Genomic DNA, 22,584 nt, shown 5'->3' with positions numbered 1-22,584 from the left:
TTCCTGTGTGGACTACCCTAGGGTATCCTGCCTTGGCAAGGGAGTTGGACTCGATCTCAGGAGGTCTCTTCCAACCTCCAGCATTCTGTGATTCTGTGAGTTGACACAGTAGCAGATTTATGTAAAACACAGCTGGAAGAATCTGAAATGTTCTTGCACTATTGACCCCCTTGGAAGCAACCTGCTTGGAGCAGGGGCTGTTGCCGGCTGCAGCGTGCTCCACTGTGAACTGCCAAGCTTCTGCAAGCTGGCTGTACAACAGAGACAAAACTCCAGTGCCTGCCACACAGATTATGTGACTAGCTAATGATTAACATGTTCCTTGCTAACTGTTTTATTTCCTGTCATTGGATCCAGCCAGTGCCTTTAGCTTGTTTCCCTGGTAGTTAATTCCCATGCTGCACTCAATTATCAATGGCTGCTAATTTCCCCCTGCCCTGAATGCCCAGATATGAATCATGCTCTTTCTACTACTCTGGTATCCTTCTCCAGCAGGAAGATGGCAATTGTCCAAGAGAAAAGCAAGGTCTTGGTAAGGCAGAAGGTAATGATAAAAGAAGTCTCCAAATTAGTGTGAGGTCATTGAAGTTAAGAAAAAGAAGAAAGCCCACTGTACAGCAGGAACAAACCAGACCACACAACCCTCACTCCTCCTCTCAAGGGCAGCACTAGCAAGAACTTGGGTTAGAGTAAGAGTGATCAAGAGAGCACAGGTCCAGCCAGGGAAGGTTACCTCTGCTGTGAGAGACAAGCTCTGCATAGAATCAGTCAGGGTTGGAAGGGACCACAGGGATCATCTAGTTCAAACCCCCTGCCATGGGTAGGGACACCTCACACGAGATCAGGTTGTCTAGAACATAATCCAGCCTGGCCTCCAGGGAGGGGGCTTTCACCACCTCCCATGGCAACTCATTCCAGGGTCTTAGCACCCTCATGGTGAAGAAGTTTTTCCTAGCATGCAGTCTGAATCTACCCATTTCCAGCTTTGTTCCCCCTAGTCCTATCACTACCTGACAGCCTAAAACGTCTCCCCAGCTTTCTTGTAGACCCCCTCTGGATACTGAAAGGCCACAATTAAGGTCACCTTGGAGCCTTCTCCTCTCCAGACTGAACAGTCCCAACTCCCTCAGTCTCTCCTCAGAGGAGAGGTGCTCCAGCCCTCTGATCATCCTCGTGACCCTTCTCTGGACACATTCAGTAGTGTAGTGTCTGGCTGCAGGGTACTCTGTAGAGTCCCTCCAACCTGGGCTACCCAACCAGGGAGGTTTCAGCGTGGCCTGACTTTGAGCAAGTGGAGTCAACAGAGCAGTGGCTGCAGTGGAGGAAAAGGAGAGTGATGCCACCTCACACACAGGGAGAGAGCACATCACTAGTGAGCTGGGGACACCATGTTTTGCCTCTGATTTTCTGGTGACTTCAGGAGAGCCATTTCTTTGCGCACAGTAAAATTCCAGAAGTGATTTCAGGCACATTTGCATTATGTTGTTTTTTGCCATGAATGTGAAACACCTGCTAGAAACACCTCTATCAGACTCCTATGCTACGGAGAGATGCTGATGTGCCCATTTGGTGCTTAATGTCATGCAGAAAGGTGGCTTGCCCAAAGTTGTCCTTCAGACAGCACTGTCACGAGTAAATGTGACAAGTGATGCTCCCACTTCCCTGCAGTGAATGGGCTCACACTGTCTGAATGCTGCTTACCAGAGCTGTACCAAGCAGAGACTATAGAAATCTGTCAGATAGATTCATCCAGCCCCTCAGGCCCCATTAGGGGACATAATATTTACAAGGCCACTTGCCTGCTGGTGCTCCCTCTGCCAGTTCAGGGTCTAGAAAGACAGTGCACTGATCCTTCGGCAGAAAGCCTTAGCCACAGGCCTGACTACCTTCACCCTTGGGAGCTGACAATGTAACCTGAGATGTGCTGAGGGCTTTTTTGGTTCCCATCCCAGGGACAAAAAGCCATCCCTTGTATGTGCTTCACTGTAGCCAGCTGCTTCCTGGCCAGCAAGTTGGCCAGCAGGTTGCTGTGAGGAACTTGGAGTGTGCTGGACAGTTCCTAGAAATGCCACTGGAATTTCAAATGTTCCCTTTGGCACCTTATCACTTTCTAATTTATTGCATCATTTAAAGAGGAGAGGCCAGCCAAGGTGGATACAAATCTCTCATTCAGTAAAAAACCCTTTAGAGAAACCACCTCTCTGCACTGCAAGGGGGATACTTGGCAGTCAGGAGCTCTTTGCTGTCTGATAACAGCTGTCCCACTTCCATCTTGCAGCAGGAAGAGCTCTTTGGAGGATACCAAGCCACTATGGCAGCAGCAGGACTGAACGTGCAGCAGCAAGTGGTTGGCCACATTCAGTTTTCTATCCTGAGGTGCCTGGGTTGATCTGTGCCTGAGAACTGCTTGCTTTTATAAGCCAGCAGTGGAGTGTGAAGAAGTCGGTGGGTGCACTAGGACTGTGGCTATCAGTAATTCAAACTTGTGGTTTAAAATCACAGAAGGTCGGGGGCTGGAAGGGACCTTGAAAGCTCATCCAGTCCAAGCCCCTTGCAAAGCAGGATCACCTACAGCAGATCACATAGGAACACATCCAGACAGATTTTGAATGTCTCCAGTGAGGGAGACTCCACAACCTTCCTGGGCAGCCTGTTCCAGTGTTCTGGCACCCTCACAGGGGGAAAAATTCTCATGTTTACATGAAACTTCCTATGCCTCAACTACCACCCATTGCCCCTTGCCCTGTCATTGGGCATCATCCAGCAGAGCCTGGCTCCATCCTCCTGGCACTCACCCTTTACTATAAACATTGATGAGGTCAAATGATACTTGCTAATAGAATTACTCAAGAATTGATCCAGCACAAATAGCTCTTCTCTGAAGAATTCAACACTTCTACCACCAAAGCAAACAAAATCATCTGCAGAACTTTGGTCTGTAAGGTCTCCTTAGACTCCCCTTCTTAGTTTCTTTCAGTTCTTCCATCATGTCAAAGAAACAGTTGATAAAACTGATGAAAGGAAGTAAGAACCTTGAGCAAAGTCCAGCAAGCAGTTCTCAGGTGGCCAGACAGCAGACCTGCAAACCTGTGCCACCTTTGGCCCTGACACTTCTAGCAACAGAGGACATCAGTGCTGATTATGCCAGATGAATTGCTGCCACTTAATACCATTCTAAGGACCCATAATCCTGGGTAGTGCTGTAGAGTAGTTAACACCACTGGCAATTGTAGGCTGTAAACCTGAGACAGCTGAGGCCACTGGTACTGTCATCTCTTTCAACAGTGTTAGAGTTGGATCAGCCAATTAGCTAGAGACTATCTTTCTTTGGAGCCCTCTTCTGTTTAAGCTCAGCTCTACATAGCATCTGCCTGGAACCACCACAGTGTGTTGCAGGCCTGTCTCCAGTGGCCCTGGTACTGAGAACTGAAGAACACCACACACACAAAAAAAAAAACAAAGGAAAAAGGATTCTGACCTCTCCACAGGCAGAAGTTCCTTGTAACAGTGAAATCCCCAAGCCCTTGCTCTGGAAGAGAAAAACAAAACAATCTAAGTCTTCATCTCTTGTAGTGCCAGAAGAGAAATGAGGCAATGGGAGGAGAAGCTTGGAAGAGCTTGAGCACACGCCTTGGCAGCCCCTACTTTTGTGTGAAAAGCACTGAATTGTTAGTTGGAAAGGCCCACCACACATTTGTATTTCTCAGACATGTTAGTTTCCATGTGGGAAACCACCTGGAAATGTTGTTCTGGGAGAAAGAAAGGATCTTGTACATTTGCCCAGAATTTCTGGGCACTTAACCATCCTAAATCTGTGCATGGACCAGCTCCAGTGCTCTATGAAGCATCAGTCCTGGTGTGCCTGTGCTGCAGAGAGGATCTGTAGAGAAAAGCAGCAAAGCACAGCAGCCACAAGGTGTGAGCACAAGGACACATCCACTAACCAGCTCCTCTGCAAACAGCCATGCCTGGGGCACCACCATCTGAGGTTTCCAGCTCTTGAGTCACTAGCATGAAGTTGAACATCCTCCTTAAGAGGAGAGACTGAGGGAGCTGGGGCTTTTTAGCCTGGAGAGGAGGAAACTAAGGGATAACCTCATTAGTGTTGATAAATATGTAAGGGGTGGGTGCCAGGAGGATGGAGCCAGGCTCCACTCAGTGATACCCAGTGACAGGACAAAGGGCAATGGGTGGAAGCTGAGGCATAGGAGGTTCCATGTGAACCTGAGGAAGAATCTTTTTTCCCTGTGAGGGTGACAGAGGACTAGAACAGGCTGCCCAGGGCAGGTTGTGGAGTCTCTGGAGATATTCAAGAACCATCTAGATGCATTCCAGTGTGATCTGCTCTAAGTGATCCTGCTCTGGCAGTGGAGCTGGACCAGATGATCTTTGGAGGTCCCTTCCAGCCCCTGATATTCTGTGATTCTATGAGAGGTAAATCTGGTGATGATTTGATGGACTGGACAGAGCTATAGCTGAAGCAGAGGTGCAGGTGGAGTGTACAAGGGATGGAGAGGACACCAGACCTCATGCAGCCAGGCTGGCTGAGTGCAGCTGTGACTCCTCACTGCTCCTCTGCTCACACCAACGCTGCAGGATAGAGGAAGAGAGCTGTGAGTTTGCACAACAGTGACCAAATGCCACAGAACAGCCTTATGAAACCCCTCTGACCACAGTGATCATGGGCATCACTGAGCTGCACCTATTTTTGTTTCTTTCTGTCTCTGTAAGATTTCCCAGGACATTTGTTTCTGTCTGAGCCTATAACACACAGCTTAAAGCCATGACTTGTGCTACTCCAAGGGCCGTTAAAAGGATACTGTCATCACCAGCCATGAAGGTGGCACACTTTTTTTCACCCAGGAGGAGCTCATGTTTTCAAGAACTTGCTCCTCAGTGGCTCTACTGATCAGTCATGCATTCCACACCGGGACTCATTCTGCCAAAACAACCTCATTTGCAGGCTAATTGCCATTGAACTAATTAAATGCCTCCCAGAAATCCTGGCCTTCTGCCCTCCAATTTACTCCTCTTCTATTTGATGTCAAAGCCCCGTGTTGTTCCTCACAATTGTTATTTTACTTCCAAGCAAATGTCCTTGTGCTCCTGTTTCTAAGAATAAAGGTGAATTCTGGCAGCATCATGTTTCTGAGAAATCCCCAGTAGTGAAAAAAGTAGCTGGGGGCAGAGGGAGAACAGAAAGGAAGGAATATTGAGTCAGTAGGAACAGCAAGAGAGTGACTGGGGGCAGGACAAAAACATAAAGTCAAAAGGAAGTGGAATTCTGTGCTGGAGCTGAAGGTTATTCCCTAGCATCTGACCAGGGGCAGTGGCACCTGTGCTCTAAGGCTAACTAAAGCACTGCAGTAACTCAGCATAAGTACGTGTCTGATTCTCTGACACTCTGACTTTGTGGTCCTGCCACCCTGGGAGCTTCCATCCATTTGTCTTTAAGTCCTGCTGCTGCTGAGGCTGGAAGCAGCACAGGGGCATTTTAGCATTGCAGCAAGGCGATGGGAGGAGTGTATCATGCAACACACCCAGCTCGCAACAGGCTGTGGTCACCACTCTTGTTCCCTCAGCAGACCTACAGGCTGCACATCCAGGTGCTGTGGCACTGTGTTGTAACATCCAAGAGGGGTAAGAAAAACTATCAGCTTCAAGGTAAACCTGAAGGCATCACCTGAGACACAGGTCAAACCTACTCTAAAGTACCTTCCTGGGGGTATGGAGGTGGTGCTGATGAGGGCACAGCTACAGAGCCGCTGTGGACCTCCAGCTCCCCCTGACAGTGGCTCCAGAGAGCACTGCCCTGCTTACCTCCCGTCCTGCTGTCCTTGGCCAGGCTTTTCCAGCATTGCAAGTCATCCTTTGCTAGGGAGCAGGATTCCTGCTCCCCTCCACCCCATTAACCCCATAGGGCAGCCAGTAGTTAGTCATTATCTAATGAGCCAACCACTGTCCTGACATGTCCCTCTCCCTTTGTCACTGCTGCAGCTTTGCCAGGGTGGGAATACTTTGTTAGAAGGCAGCAACCCAGGAACCTTCAGATGCTGCTGGCAATGTTTGTCAAGGCCTTGAGCACACCCATGGTCCATAATGGCCCTCCTCAGCCCCACCAGGGTGTCCCCCATGGCCCAGGATCTCATTCTACCCTCCCATGGCAATTCCATGGGATGCTGCTCAACCTTGCCCAGCTGTGGGACCCACTGCCACTCCTCCTGCAGAAGACCTGGGAGGAACGAACTGTGGCTGTGAGTGACCATGAAGGTGTTAAGAGGAAAAAAGCAGTTTCCTGATGTGCTGCAGAGCTCAATTCTTCAAGCTGTCACTGGGTAGCAGCACAAAAAAATGAATTTCAGCTTTACCTTCCTTGTTCAGGCACCAGAGACGACCAAGAGCAAGGCAGAGAGCCAAGCAAGTAACAGAGCTTCAGCATCAAGTGAAACCCAGCCTGTCTTTCTTGGCCTGAAGAAGCCCTGCTGGGATAAATGCCACAATGAACATCTTCTGTAAGACAGAAGCTGAAAAGTGGGTTAGATCCTGCTACCTGCAGTGCTGCATTTGAAGAGGTCTGTGCTAGGAGCTGACAAATGACTGGAGTGATCCAAAATAAAACCCAGTTACTTCTCACAGCAGAGGTCACTGAGATTATTGTCTCTCTGCATGGAGGAAGATGCTGGGCAGCTGGGAGGCAGGAGGAGTTAATAAATGCAGAGCCTCACAGCCAGCCCTGATCTTGCTGAACTCAGCTCCAAAGTCACCCTTGTTCACATCTGTGTCCTTGTGTCACCTTTTCCTTGGGTGCACTGGTGGGACCTTTTTCCCTGAGAGGGAGAATATTTTTACTCTTACACTTTTGGCAACCAATACAATGTATGGGGGGAAAGGTGAATAAAGTTAAATTCAAATGCCAGTGGGAAAGCTTAGAGGTTTCCAAAACTGCTTGTTTTATGTAAGTACTCATTGGAAACTGGCACAAACAAGTCACTATCTGCTCTGAGATAGCAGAACAGATGTGACAGAGTGGAAAAGCCTCTTCCCTGCCAAAGTATTTGCTGGAGATTTGATAACAAGGTGCCATTGTACATCAGTGGGTAAAGGTTCAAAGGTAGAAAGAGGAAACAGGCACACAGGCAGTGCAGGGCCCTGCCTTTACTGGGCTACAGCTTCTCCACTCAAACTTGTGCCTGCTGTGACAGCAGGTAGAGCTGGAGCAGATCCAGTGTGAAGGCAGCCAGTGCTGTGCCCTTCTCACCTGCAAGCAGTGACTGCCTGTCTTGGCCCTTCATTTGGTTGGACTCGAAGATCCTAGAGGTCTTCTCCAACCTAGTTAATTCTGTGTGATTCTGTGATTCATTTCTGCCAGAGGTCTGTAACCTCCTTCTGGCTTTTCTGTGCCCTTCTGGGGAAGAGCATTAAATTCAGCATTCCAAAGGCCTGTCTATCATCAGAGCCAACATGTGAAACTCAAGTCCAAGAGCTCCAAATTCCACTATTTGTACTGACAAACTTCCAGCAACTCCTGGGAATTTCATTCATCCATGTTTCCGCCAAGTTACTACAATGCCATTTGTCACAAACACTGAATGCATTGCAGACAGCTGAGCTGCAGTGGAAGCTGTCAAATACAATTTCAAACTGCATCATTTCACTCTAAATCTTAAAAGACACACAGCAGCCTGTGCCCCACCCTCAAATACAATTTCAAACTGCATCATTTCACTCTAAATCTTAAAAGACAGACAGCAGCCTGTGCCCCACCCTCAAATACAATTTCAAACTGCATCATTTCATTCTAAAGCTTAAAAGACACACAGCAGCCTGTGCCTCACCCTTAAAACAGACACCAGTACTTGTTTTGATTCTGCAATGAGAAGCAACTAGCTTTCTGTAGCTAAGGGGAGATGAGACAGTTGGGGCTGCATTCTGTTGTTCTCAAAACTCACCTGCTTTTTGTCCCTTATCAAAGAAAACTTTCCCAAAAAATCATCCAAAGAGACACAGAAATCACCTGAAGGCAATAACTCCACCTTTAGCCTGACAGGGGAATAAGTCTGCTGGGCAATTCCCACAAGCAATCATTCAATTCAAAATACATCTCAGAAAAATCAATCCCAAATCACTTAAAGGATATGTCTAAGTCACACTGTCTTAAAAAAAAGCAACAAACTTAAGAGGCATTTTATGTTAATAGTTTTTACTAAGCACATATGAGGGGATAAATTAGATCAGATAAGAGAAATGCTTTTATCTGTCCCAATGAATCATAGACTCATAGAATGGGCTGGAAAAGACCTCCAAAAGTCATCCAGTCCAAACCCCTCAGCAGTCAGCAGGGACATCCTCAACTAGATTAGGTTGCCCAGAGCCCTGTCTAGCCTCACCTTGACTATCTCCAGGGATGGGTCCCCAACCACCTCCCTGGGCAACCTGTTCCAGTGTTTTGCCACCCTCCTAGTAACAAACTCGTTCTTAATAGTCAATCTAAATCTCCTCTTCTCTAGTTTGAAGCCACTGCCACTTGTCCTATCACCAAAGACCTTTGTAAAGTTTCTCTCCATCCTTTCTTTACTCCAAGTTACTACCAATCATTTTCACATCATTTAAAAGGATATCCAGCACCTGAAAGTTCCCTTTAATTGTCCATATGCTTTTATTTTGCAGTGACTTCCCTTCCAAAAAGCCTCAGCAACCATATGGATGCAGGCAACTGCTTTCAGGTGTCACAGCTAGCCTGGAACTTTTTGCCTGAGTTGGTTCAGTGAGTGAGCTGCTTTCCTCCTCTCTCCTCACCCTCCCTCTTCCCTTTTCAAACAGTGTTGCTTTTAGCTCATTTATCTGCCTATTGGGGCGATATGTAATCAGAGCAGGAGTCCTGATGGGAAATACAAAGTGATTCTTCAGAGTGGTTGGCTTTGAAAACCATTCTGGGCGCTGATCAAGTGAGTGTTCAGCTGCCCCTTATGTTTGCTTTGCTTTCTGCCTGCAGCCTGCCAGAACTAGCCAAACTGAAGAGCCTCCTGGATGCTCATAGGCCCATCTTGCTTCAGTCAAATCTGCTATGATTTATATCAACAGATGACACTAGTTTGATATGAAGGTTAAGAACACAGACTGACTCATTTACCCCACTGTCCAGGAGACTCTGCACTTGTCTTCCTGAGAGACCAAAAATCCCTTCCTATTAGCTTTGGCATTTCCTGAAGTTAGAGCCACCACTCTAAATGAAAATTACAAATCAGGGGAGAGGGGAGAGGGGAGAGGGGAGAGGGGAGAGGGGAGAGGGGAGAGGGGAGAGGGGAGAGGGGAGAGGGGAGAGGGGAGAGGGGAGAGGGGAGAGGGGAGAGGGGAGAGGGGAGAGGGGAGAGGGGAGAGGGGAGAGGGGAGAGGGGAGAGGGGAGAGGGGAGAGGGGAGAGGGGAGAGGGGAGAGGGGAGAGGGGAGAGGGGAGAGGGGAGAGGGAAAAAGAACACTCACTGCTTGGTTAGAAAAAGTGGAACCACTCCCTGGTTACTTACACCCACACAATGCTGCTGAAACCATGTTTATCACAGGTCTGTGCTCCCAAACTAACTCAACCTGCTGTGATCAGACCACTGTCCCTTAGGAACAGCCTACACAGGATGGGGAGGAAGGCCTTGCTATAAACCTTCCCACAAAAATCTTACTGAATTAGAGAACTGTACTGGCTCCAGTGCTCCAACATCTCCATTAGCAACATGGACAGTGGCATTGAGTGGTGTCTGCTGATGACACCAAGCTGTGTAGTGCAGTGACTCACTTAAGGAAAGGGATCTAGACAGGCCTGAGCAGTGGGCCAGTACAAACTGCATGAGGTTCAAGTCTAAGTGCAAGCTCCTGCAACTGGGTCAGGCTAATTACAGGCTGGATTGAGAGTAGCACTAAAGAAAGAGACTTGAGGGCAGTGATTGATTACAAGCTCACCACAAACTGCCAATGTGCTCATGCATTTGTCTTCTGACAAGAAGACAAATTGTGTCCTGGTCTGCATCAAAGGGAGTGTGGCCAGCAGGGCAAGAGAAGGGATTCTGCCCCTTTACTCTGCTTTGCTGAGACCACACCTCAAATACTGCATCCAGTTCTGGTTTCCCTAGCATAAGAAAGACACAAAGATGTTGGAGCAAGTCCAGAGAAGGACCACAAGGATGGAGCACCTCTGCTATGAGGACAGGCTGAGGGAGCTGGGGTTGTTCAGCCTGCAGAAGAGAAGCCTGGGGGTACCTTAGAGCTGTCTTCCAGTAACTGAAGGAAGTGTACAGGAAGGCTGGAGAGAGACTTTTCATAAGGGTGTCTAGAGATAGGACAAGGGTGAATGGCTTTAAGCTGAGCAAGAGCCAGCTTAGACTGGAGCTCAGCAAGAACTTCTTCAGTACACAGGTGGGGAGACTCTGGAATAGGTTGCCCAGAGCAGTTGTGGGTGCCCACTCTCTGGAGGTGTCTAAGGTCAGATTGGATAAGGCCTTGGGCAACCAAGTCTAGTTGAGAGCTGTCCCTGCCCATGGAGTTAAAAGTTCATGATCTCTGAGCTCCCTTCCAATCTGAGCCACTTTGTGATTCTATGATTCTTGAAAATGCAGCTACAATAATAAGAAGCTATCAGAGCTGCAATTAGGATTTTTGACTTTGGGGTGTTCTTTCAGCCCAGATTTAGTACAAAATTAGTCAGGAAAAAGACTCAGGAGGCTGAAACATGCCAGGCACAATCCATTAACAGTTCAACTGCAGAAGCATTTGCCTGCCAAACAGCATACATTTGCTCTGACTCTCACAAGGCATTAAATTAAAGTTGGTATTTCTAAGGACTGTAAAAGATCCTTTCTCTTACACCTGCTCCAACAGGGAGCGAGATCCTAGGAATGACCATGGCAATCCAAGACAGTTAGCAGTTCCAGTGGTAAAGAAAGCTATCATAAAGCATTATGTAAAATAAAACCAATACCACATTCCAGTGACTGTACTGAAAGAATTGTGAATCCATAGAAAAGCTTTATCCCCCTCCCCATCAGTTTCACAGTTAGTTCTCTCTGAAGACAGAGAAAAACCACAGTGACTTCACACCTCACAGAGCTCAAAGACAAGGATCTGTTTATGCTTACACTGATCATTAAAGAAGTGTTTTCCCAACTAAAAACCTCACCATATGAACTATTCTAGGGAGTTGGGGGTCTTTATCATAAAATGGTCTGGGCCAGAAGGAGCCTCCTAGAGGTCATCTAGTCTGGCCCCCCCTGCAGTCAACCAGGACATCCCCACTAGACCAGGTCACTCATGCATGATGTTCTGAAAGTTTTGAACAGTTTTTAATTTACTGCCTGCAAGCAACATATTTCAGTATCATAAATGACAAGCAGAGACAGGAAAAGCAGCACTGATAATCTGCTAATATTCAGGCAAAAAAACCCAAACCAACAAAATACAAAATTAAACTTAACTTTCTGCTGGCAGTATTAATCTTTGCCTTCCTTGGCTTTAAAGAATTCAAGTCTCAAACCTGAGCACACCACTCTGCAAACCCAAGTGCACTGTGGGGAACTACATGGAGAGGAACCACTTCTGTGCTTTAAGAATTTGCACTGTGAGGATGCAAGAGCAAACTCATCAACACACACACAACATTCACCAACAATATTTGAGAGAATCCACTCCTGAACATGTAAGTCACCTGACAATGTGATGATTGCATTAAGAACTGTCTCAACAAAGATTAGATCATCCTGAATGACCTGCTTGATGTGTCATTTCTGCCCCCCCCAGACAGCAACTGCCTGGGGGTGTGGTGGACAGCATGTGTCAAAAAAGGGGCAGAGTCTACCTGGTGCAGACACATGGAAGACCCTCCCTGGAAATCCACTTATGCATTGTTGATGTGAGCCAGGTGGAGCTATGATGAATGAAACAGGAACATAACGCCCTGGGCTATGCCAGCTTACTGGAGGGAACATCACTAGGGACACCTGAGGCTGGATGCAGCAGCAGCCCAGGAATGTCTCTCCTCCTGTCCCCACAACTAAAGGAGGACTATGGGGTGGTAACTCTCTCTCCTGCTCTCTCTTTCACAGAATCACAGAAACATCCAGCTTGGAAAAGCACCTCAGGATCACCAAGTCCAACCTATAATCCTACTCTACAAGATTCATCTTAAACCAGATCACCAAGCACCACATCCAAACAACCCTTAAACACATCCAGGTGGTGACTCCACCACCTCCCTGGGCAGCTCATTCCAGCACTTGACCACTCTCTCCATGAAAAACTTTTTCCTAATGTCCAATCTAAACCTCCCCAGCCTCAGCTTGAGGCCATTCCCCCTTGTTCTGTCTCCAATTACCTGTGAGAAGAGATCAGCACCAACCTCTCCACAACTTCCCTTCATGTAGTTGTAGACAGCAATAAGGTCTCCCCTCAGCCTCCTCTTTTTCAAACTAACCATTCCCAGCTCTCTCAGTCACTCCTCATAAGATTTATTCCCTAGGCCCTTCACCAGCTTAGTTGGCCTCCTCTGGACCCACTCCAGCACCTCCACATCTCTCTTGTATTGCAGTGCCCAAAACTGAACACAATACTCAAGGTGTGGCCTCACCACTACAAGGGAACAATCGCCTCCCTACTGCTGCTGGCCACAGCATTTTTAATACAAGCCAGGATGCCACTGGCCTTCTTGGCCACCTGGGCACATTGCTGGCTCATATTCAGCTGCCTGTCCATTATAATCCCCAGATCCCTTTCTGCCTTTCTTCATCCTCTCTCTCTTCTCTTCCTCCCTTCCTTCCTCTCTCTCCCTCTCTCTCTCCCTTCCTTCCTTCCCTGTTTTGTTTGCTCCATTCTCTCTCTAATAAATAGCCTCATTGTGATATACGACCTTGTTTGTGTCTTAGTTTCACTCACAGGAATGTTCAGGGAAGAAACACATCTTCTCAGCCTTCAGATTGAGACAATACTATCGACAGCCTTCTCACATCAGCAGCTACAGTACTGGAAAGAAATGCATTTTTCTCAGGAATAACACACAAGTTTCATGCAGGTTCTTTATTTTTTTAAAAAATAGTAATAATAAAAAAGTCAGAAAACGTTGAGTGGAATGCAGGTAGCAACATCTTTTATAAAAACCATTCTCCATGGTGGAAAAGCCTGAGCCCAATCCTCTCTCACAATGCAAAGTTTGTTTACATGATTTAAATCATAGTACCCAGTTCTGCCTCATAAAAGGAGCTTCTCTGAAGCCTGAATTGACAGCATGTGTTGTAGGCTTACTATCATCTTCTTTATTATAACAACTCCTTTTCAGAACAAGATTATCTTAGAGGCAGTTTGTTCCCCACCATTACACATTTAGGCATCTCCAGACTCTGAGAAAAGATTAGGAATGGAGAAAAAGGAGCGAGATAAAAGTATCCAGCACTTTGCCTTTGCAAAAAAAGTTATCGAGTTATGAGAAAAAATAAGTAGTAGGTACATCAGGAAGCAAGGTGCTTTTTCTTTTCTTTTTTCCCCCACACTTTCCCCCCCAGATTCAGCATTCTCAGGAGTATAGCAGCTTAGTCCTGCCTTAAGAAAGCTCTGTGGAAAAAAGGAGTTAAATAAAACTCACAGTAACTTGCGACTCTCACTCCAGCCTACCTCCTTTCAAATATACATTCTTCCTTATCTTTATTTGTGCTGCTACCCTCAGTCATCCAGTCTCTAAAATGCTTCTCCATCAAGCTTCTGGCTTGCCAGCAACCATTGTTTACAGTGGGGATAATTTTCTGTGGCTTCAACCACTGAACAAAACGCTTCATTTCCAGGTAACTGCTGTGTTCGCTGTAAGGAATCCCTGAAATGAAACAAATCACAGCCATCTGTCAGCCTGCTTAGCTTCTGGCCAAAATACTTCTCTGAGCTTTCCAGCTAAGAAATACTTTAGATAATACTTTATTGAATTTGTGTTTGAGATCTAAAGTGTATAGCTGAGGTAAAATGAAAAATTGTGAACTTCCTTATGGAAAACAATTTACCTTGCACTAAGTTACCAAGACACTCATCAGTGCAAACTGAGCAACATCAAGCATTTGCATAAATAAAAGTCAAGAGATTCAACTCCACCCACTGAAAACTCCCTAGTATCAACTGATAGGATGAGAGGAAGTGGCCTCAAGTTGTGCCAGGGGAAGTTTAGATTGGGTATTAGGTAAAATTTCCTTACTGAAAGAGTGGTCAGGTGTTTAAGTAGCTTGCCAAGGGACATGGTGAACACCTGGAGGTGTTAAAAAAACATGCAGACATGGCTTTTGGGACATGGTTTCATGGCCTTGGTGGTGATAGGCAAAGGTTGAACTTCATGGTCTTAGAGGTCTTTCCCAACCAAAAAGATTCTATGAGTGTTTAAGAACTGAGGAAGACCCAAAGTCTCTCACAAATGAGAAAGACATGGAATGAAATCAAAACCCTTGGAACTGCACTGCCCTCAGCATTAGTCAGAGCAAGACTTCACCCCAAAGTGTCCAGCAATATCAGATAAATGCCTTTATCTGCATGAGAACAGGAGCAAAATGTTTGTAGAAATCTGCATTTACAGTGTTCTCAATTACTCAGTTCACAGATCTCTCCTGGAGAGACCATCTGTGCAGTTTCTTAAGGAGTTAGCAGAAAAAAAAGCATTGCTTACAAGGAACAGTAAGAATTTCCAGAATAAAAACACAAAAAGCATCCACAGGAAGTGAAAGGTACTGAATCTTTAACACTCTTATACCATATATGGTGATCTTTCCTCTTGTCTGAGGTTTGATATCTGCCAGAGAAAAGCATGAATCAGAGTAGGTCCAGCCGGTAGGTCTGAAAGCCAGGACTTGATCAAAAGTCTCAGAAAACTTATTCAAGTGATCTTGCAAGCTCTGTGAAAAGAAGACAGCATACACTTATTAAGGGGATTATTAGTCTCAAGGTTGGAGATTTTGTGGTGGAGAGACTTCAGAGTAAACTTTGTTTTCTTGGGTTTGGTTTTAACATTTTATTTTAAATACCACCTGCCTTGAAATTACTGATGATAAATAATTCCATCTGCAGAGCATCTTGTGGTTCAGGATCACAGTATTAACAGCTGTACCCTACAGATCAGAACACCTAAGACATAACCACACCTTCTTACAGATCTTGCTTTCCAAGTAATCTATTTCCTCCTCCCAGGTAGAGGTTAGCACTCATCACAGAATTGTCAGGGCTGGAAAGGACTTCAAGGATAATCCAGTTCCAACTCCCTTGCCATAGGCAGGGACACCTCACACTAGATCAGGTTGCTCAGAGCCACATCCAGCCTGGCCTTAAAGGATTCCAGCAACAGAGCTTCCACCAGCTCCCTGGGCAACCTGTTCCAGTGTCTCACCGCCCTCACGGTGAAGAACATCTTCCTAACATTCAATCTGAGTCTACCCACTTCTAGTTCTACTCCATTCCTCCCAGTCCTATCACTACTTGACATCCTGAAAAGTCCCTCTCCAGCTTTTCTGTAGGCCCTCTTCAGATGCTGAAATACTCTTGCAACTGAGTGGTGATAAAAGATGGTGAAAGCCTCTTCCAGTGCAAAATTGCTTGGTTAAAGCATCACTGAGATCCTGACATCTCCTTAGGTGCAGAAGTGCTCAGAGTTAATTACTCAAAAAACTGCAGCAAGCCAGTGCATGAGCTGAATATTGCTCTGAGCACTAAACTGTGCTTTACAACATCTCCATTCATGATAGGGAGGAAATCATCCCTCATCTCTTCACTCTAAAAAAAAAAAGTAACCTGAAAGAGTTTCCAAGTTGACTAAATTAGCCTTCAGTGTTGTTTATGATAGGATGGGGAAAAGGATGAGAGCAAAGCACAAGGAATGTACAATTCTACTTTTGGATGAAGTGAAGCCAGAATGATTTCAAGCCAAAAACATAAAACCAAGTTCAAGTGTCCTGTATAAAAATCTTAAAGGCGTATTCTCCATTTGAAAGTCCTACTACTATTACAGAACTCAAAATCATAAACTGTATCAGAAGCAGGAAAAGGAATACAAAATAAAGACTGATTTTAAAAAGGCAGGTGAAGGGGGATAGAAAAGCTGTGACAGAACAGTAACAAACCTGTCAGACACTTGAAAATTATTAAGCAGTGGAAGAAGGAAGAATTATTAACCATCTGGCTGTGATGCTGCCATATTTAATAACAACTTCAGTACAATGTCCAGTAGCAACACAGAGTCCATCAACCTAGGCACATAAAAGAAGAAAACCAAAACTCTACTATAACATACAGTTCAATCAGCAACAGGAATTATGGCCAGCTGCTGTGACTCCTAAAACACTACAAACCTTCAGTCCTCACCAAATGAAAGTTGTAGATGTAGCAGTGTAATTCTCCTTCACACTTCATTATGGGAAGATTAACATAAGTTAAAAATTCACATATCTGCTCCCCTTGCTCTAATGAAGCCTAAATATGATACTTCAAATACAATTATTATTATTTATTAACAAATGCTATTCTGCTATCAGATTTTGTCATGAATCAAGTGCACAACATTCACATTAAGAATGCAATTCCAGTGTCATAAAAAAACATTATTCCAATCACAGGCACTTGTGGAAATCGCACCTCAGTGCTAGTACAAGATGTGATTGAGCTAAGCACTATCAAAGAGGTACACAGACCTGAAGACCTCAGTTCACTGGAAATCTTCCACTGCATGTTCAAGTGGCACAAGACTCAGTTCTTGGTTGTCACAAAGAATTGTTTGTAGCAAAAGAACAATGCAGGCATATTTGAAAAGATGGCCTCTTTCCACACACCAAATGACTACAGTGTTTATTCATAACAAGTCCACTTTAAATACACATTGCAATTGCTTCTTTTATTGCTTTAGCCAACACTGTTCTAAGCCTTCATCCTCTGAAATTGGATAATGTGTTTCACTGCTGAATCGACCTACTTCAATTACCATGGCATCCTGTTATCTACAGCGTCACTGAAGTCAGCAGCCCACACAAACAAGATTCCAGAAGATAGAAGACTCCAACATGATTAAGCATTTAATCTACAGTCAGCCCTAACACCAATTAAACTTATTTGGCTTGTTCAAGAATGTCTATTTATCAGCAGATATAACAATCCCTGCATTTTACTGGAATAAATTCAGTATTGTAGTCATGTGCCACACCTCTTGATTTATTTTTCTTTAATCTTTCCTTTTCAGTATCAATACTGCAACTTTCCTTGCAGTATCCATACTGCAACAATTGTTTTATTATTAAACATTTTAATTTAAAAATAAACCATAAAACATAGAAAAAATATATTTTAAAAAAAAATAAATGTTATCCATTAAGAATATCCAGAACATGAATCTACAGCCTGTCACCTCACTCTTGACCCAGGCAGCACCTGAAGAAAATCTGAGATCAAGTCCAAATAAACAAACTCAAGCAAGCCACAGCTATACATACATGTATATACACATATAATACACAAAAAGAGCCCCACACAATCCAACAGCTGTGCCAAACACAAAAACCTTACTCCTCTGCCACTATGTATTCTCTGCTTCTGATCCTCTGTGGCTTGCTCTTTCTAGTTTCACCCTGCAGACTTCACATAATTTAGCCAAATGTTCATTTCAAGTACTAGTTCTTTCGAAGAGCCAGTCGTAAGGCCTGCATAAAATACATTGAGCCTGGAATTCAGTTTCCAGGTTTTATCCTAACTACAGAGAAAGACGTTCTCTGTGAATTTATAAAGTAGGTAACAAGTGAAACATTCAAGGCATGTTACACAGTTTCCCTCAGGGTGGCTGCAGATGTATAGAAACATGCACGTCTTGACACATGACAGCTCCCGCAGGAAAGGGCAATGCACTCTAGGTTATTGTCGTTGAGTCTTTGGCTAAGTGAATGCCTAGGGTAGAGCACATATTCTGAAGATACTGTGGATTTACAAATATCACCTTTCAACCTGTCAAAAAATTACACTTATCCACCTGTTTTTTAAAACAGATTTAACTCTATTATGGTCACTTAATTTTTCTTTGCTTCAATTCTAGTGAGAATGTACCAACATTTGTCTTTAAACTCTGGCAACCAGCAGAAAGACAGAGAGAGGATTCTGCAATTTTCTAAGTACCTGGGGCTTTTAGGTAAACACTTTCTGCTGAATCATTACAGTGTTCATAAGACATACCTGAAGAGCTAAGCTAGCTGTTCACCACTAATAAACCAGCTGACTTCAAAACAAAAAAGTCCACCTTTGATATTACTTCTGAAAATCAACATGGAGAAAAGCACCAAACAGCACCAAGATTGGCATTAAAATGCTGGATAATGCCACCAACAGGAAAAAAAATATGCCATAGAGTATAAAAATACTTCTCAAATTCCTGAATATGCATTCCAAAAATATCAACTTTATTAAAATAAAAACAGAAACATTTTCCAGCCATCTGGAAACTCAACAATCAAGAAAACAAAAAGCTCGCAGTAGAAAGCCTACAAACAAAGATACAGGAACATCTCAAAACAATAAGCACATTTCCTTTCCATGTGGGGTAAAAAGGAAAGCTGTGGACACCCAGATTTAGCCTTGGGAGCAGTCAGCTAGGGAAATAAGGTAGTTTTCCTTGGGCAGGTATGATTTCATCAACAGTTACTGCAAAGCAGGCTTCAGCTATGGTGAGGACATATAGCTTAAGCAGTCATTTTTTTTGGTTCCTTATCTAAAAACAGACCAGAGACCCATAAGGAGCTCATGAGTTTGTGGGTTTATAGCTGAAGCTATATGAGCAGGAAATGAGCCCAAACCAAGAAGCAGGATTGTGTTTTTGAGTAGGGCCAACGGGCAAATAAAACAGAAGAAGGAGAGACCCAGAAGATAATGAAGGCATTGGCATTCAGGAATGAGGATCACTAAAAAATTCCATCTTTCCCAGTAATAAGACAATAATTCAGCACAAGACAAAAACAAGCAACAGATGATATCAACATTAAGATGGTTTGCAAAGCCAGGATGAAAACATTCATCATTCTTTTACTAGAATGAGATTACAAGTGACCAGGTAATTTATTCTTAAATATACTGTCTTTTCTGAGATTTCTGTTTGCTAATGCTGCTGGAGTAGAAATAAATGGTCTTATGAATTAATCTTTAAGCATTTAACATTCCACCTGGGCATTCAGCTAGCTATTGGCATCACCAGATGTTTAGCAGTCAGCTCTACCCAGCAAAGCTAGCTTGCGTGGACATAAAATTACTAATGACAGTGTGAGACTATATTCCAACACTTTCACACATCCAGTCAAAGCCTCAGGATGGATGGCCTTGGTTGTCACTCCAAGACTCTTGTCCACTGGGTCACTGTGGCTTTAACCTTTCCAGGCCCTTTGCAAGGTCCAGGCATCAGTTTCAGCATGATGTAGGTTCATTTAGAACCTCCTGTTCTCAGAGATGAGATTCTGCACAGGATACAAGCCTGTTTCCATGAAGTTAAGGCTGTCTAGACATCCTGTGCCATAACCTCTGCCGGAAAAGTCCAGCTATGTAAGTACACCATACGTATTGGGACACAACGGCACAACCACATAACAACTCAAAAATCTGCAGAAGAAAAACTCAAATATATTACTGTTTAAGACAACACTTTAAAAATAAATCCATGCCTCACCATGGAAAAGATTACAGGACAGCACTAAAACATTAAGATATTAAGTTCCATCTCCTGCAGCTCCCACCCAAATCGTATAGCCTCTTTCTCTCCTTTTTAGGTCAACTCTGACCTGGGCTGCTCCTGCAACTAAATACCATCTTGTTCCAAAGGATTTGCTTGAGATGGCACAGCAGGGCTGAAGCAAAGCAGGAAAATTAATCCAAGCCCATAAGGCGTAAGCAACCACTGTTTTTCTTGTAGTCTACCTTTAACCTAGAGCCTGCTGCTTTACCTTAATGCCATATTCTGTATTTTGCAGTCTCTTGAGAAAAACTTTCTTTCTCCCTAGGTATTAGTCCCCTTTCCCAAACAAGAAATTCCCACAAAAATTCCTGACAACAAAAACTCACTGTCTCAAATCTCAACTAAAATGTGAAGTCAACTTATATGAAATAATGTCTTAAAATAAACTGTTCTGCTGCAAATGCTAGAGAAGCTAGTATGTGGAAAAAAAATAACTAGGTGTACATGTGAGGTGTCCTTCAATTCACTCACTGGTTCTACCTGTTTCTATGTTATGTATGTATACATGAATTTTCACTGACTTTTAAGTATTCATATCCTCACATAAATCTACAACACAGAAGGAATATTCTCTTAAAGGATGAAAATATAATTAGAAATATATGGAAACTGAACTGAATGGAATATGGAAAATTCTATTTCTTTTTAATCAAATATCAGACTTGAAGTTGGCTGCATTCACAGGCTACCTCAAATCAGAGAGGCTCACAAGCAGAAAATCCTTTTAGCCTTTTCCTGCATCATAGCAGGTAAAAGGCTAAAAACCAGGACCTCCATGTCACAATATATTAATCGCTAATAGGACAGATCCTGCACTCACTACAAAAACCTACTTCAAAAAGGCCTGCAAAAAGCAAACCTTTGAATAAACCTCATCTTGGTAGAACTGCAGCACTGAAGTGAAATTACACTTCCTGTCCATCATGTTTCGAGACTGATATTACTGTTTAATTGCATTTCATTTTCAATGTATTGCTATGTGTCAAAACTTTACTAAGTAAATATGACCTGACAAGAGGTTAAGAAGCACCAAACACAACACTGGCTGGAAGGAGCCAGCAGTAAGATTAGCCAACAGGCTGATCAAGAGAGAATAGCTTCTGAACTTACCTTAAAATTAATTTGCATCATGGGAAGAACGTGTAGCAAAGTACCAGCCCACTCCACACTGATGAGGGAATTAACAGCTGCTGACTCCAAGCACTGCAGTGTTTTGTACTTGTCACGGGACATACTTGCTTTTGTGCCTAAAACTTCAGCAATTGCTTTAATATAAATTGGGAGGGGAAAAAAAATCAGATAAAGAACATTCTAAGAGTCTTTTTTTTTTTTTTGGTGCTTGTTTTGGAGATATTCTTAATTATTGCACTGAGTCAACAGGACACAAGATGTCAAATGCAAAAATTAAGAGGAGAAATCTGTAATGGCTGTTAAAAAACTGTCTCCTGCATTTTAGCAGTAGAATTGTGTGGGACAATTTGAAAAAGCAGGAGAAGAACTTTGATAAGTTTTAAGTCATATTTCTTTGGTAGCATGTTACTGAGATGAACTGGTATTTATCCCAAAGATGCATAGTCCAAAAACTGCTTATTTCTGCCAACAAGCAGCCCACATTAAAGACAGACTAATTATCAGTGAAAGTAAGTCTTGTATTGACAACTTTAAACATCTTCAAAAGGACAAATGGTACCGAGCTGCCTGTTCCAGAGTAGATATTTGGGCAATCGTATTGGCTTCTAATGTAACTGAGTGAACCACAGCATGCCAGATTTTCATTAAGCCAGAAAAGATGCTTTCTTAAGACTGATTTCATGACAATGGATTACCATAAAGTAAAATACATAATCTAAACTGCAAAAAGAAAAATCATAGCAAAATTCAAATTTAACAGCTGCTATATCCCTCTGCTGTTTCTTGACAACACAAAATTATTAACACCAAAAGCATCATAAAGACCTCATTTGTTTGGTTGGTTTTTTTTAACTGGTTGGGTTTTTTTCAACTGCGATTAGTGATTTTCTCACCATAATCAATTAAATAAGTTCACTCATTTACTATGCAAATTGGCCTTCTGCATATCCTGGGGGGCTGTAACTATGACAGGAAAAGACTTCTTTCAGAAAGCTAACATTTACTGAATAGAAAACCAAAATCAAAGAGTAGGAGTGTTAAATATATTTATTTATATAGTGTCTGACCATCAAGACTAAATTTTGTATCTTAAAAGACCTTTCAACACCAATTTCAATATTTAGTTGATTCAGTAGACCTGGTTTACATACCTAAAAAAACTTTCTCTTTGCCAATGGAATAGGTGCCACAGACAATCAGAGTGCGTGGATTTAAAGTCACCGTCTCAAAGGCAGTATTGACAGCAAACTGGATAACTTCTTGTTGAGAAGGAAAAGTGTATTCAGGGCTACAGTATCTGGGACATGGAAATAAGACATACCACTTTGTTACACAAGATAGAAGACATCCAAATTTACCATGGCAGCACTCCAAACCTGCATGCATACAATAACATAATCAAAACCACATCCTTCTATATAATTTCAGCCTGTTTGCAACCTCTTGTATTAGAAACACTGAGATGCCCAGATAAAATTGTTGCACTAACATTGACATTGAAGGTATCAGCCTATTTCCTACAGCTATTCATTTGCCTGACACTCAATTTCGTGGTTTTGGTCTCTCTAAATACCAAGAGCTCATTCAAGACAGATATTTGTATCATGTACTAATAACATCTTTATTTCTATTTTTTTGTCAAGCACACAAACAATAACACTTGCTAAAACATATGGAACAGAAAAGACTGCAGCTGGGCATTAGTCATCA

At 43.5% G+C, this 22,584-nt stretch overlaps 1 protein-coding gene across 9 annotated transcripts in view; it reads right to left on the bottom strand.

The window, feature by feature from the left end:
* The window catches only part of DCLRE1A (DNA cross-link repair 1A), a 39,819-nt gene that overhangs the window by 4,308 nt on the left and 12,927 nt on the right, over positions 1 to 22,584 (bottom strand). For 2 of the 9 annotated variants that reach the window (XM_064144348.1, XM_064144349.1), the window contains exons 6-12: positions 22,026 to 22,171; positions 20,854 to 21,008; positions 14,752 to 14,893; positions 13,641 to 13,836; positions 6,369 to 6,482; positions 4,527 to 4,590; positions 3,479 to 3,529 (exon numbers count right to left, since the gene is read on the bottom strand). In XM_064144348.1, coding sequence (XP_064000418.1) covers positions 3,479 to 3,529; positions 4,527 to 4,590; positions 6,369 to 6,482; positions 13,641 to 13,836; positions 14,752 to 14,893; positions 20,854 to 21,008; positions 22,026 to 22,171 — 868 coding nt within the window. Of the gene's footprint in view, positions 1 to 3,478; positions 3,530 to 4,526; positions 4,591 to 6,368; positions 6,483 to 12,922; positions 12,996 to 13,640; positions 13,837 to 14,751; positions 14,894 to 16,111; positions 16,238 to 20,853; positions 21,009 to 22,025; positions 22,172 to 22,584 lie in introns of those variants that run through there. The other 7 variants (XM_064144353.1, XM_064144350.1, XM_064144356.1 and 4 more) reach the window with 5 other exon arrangements.

This window comes from Pogoniulus pusillus, chromosome 6 (assembly GCF_015220805.1).
Source record: "Pogoniulus pusillus isolate bPogPus1 chromosome 6, bPogPus1.pri, whole genome shotgun sequence".
Lineage (NCBI taxonomy): Eukaryota > Metazoa > Chordata > Aves > Piciformes > Lybiidae > Pogoniulus > Pogoniulus pusillus.
This window is presented reverse-complemented; position numbering and strand designations above follow the sequence as displayed.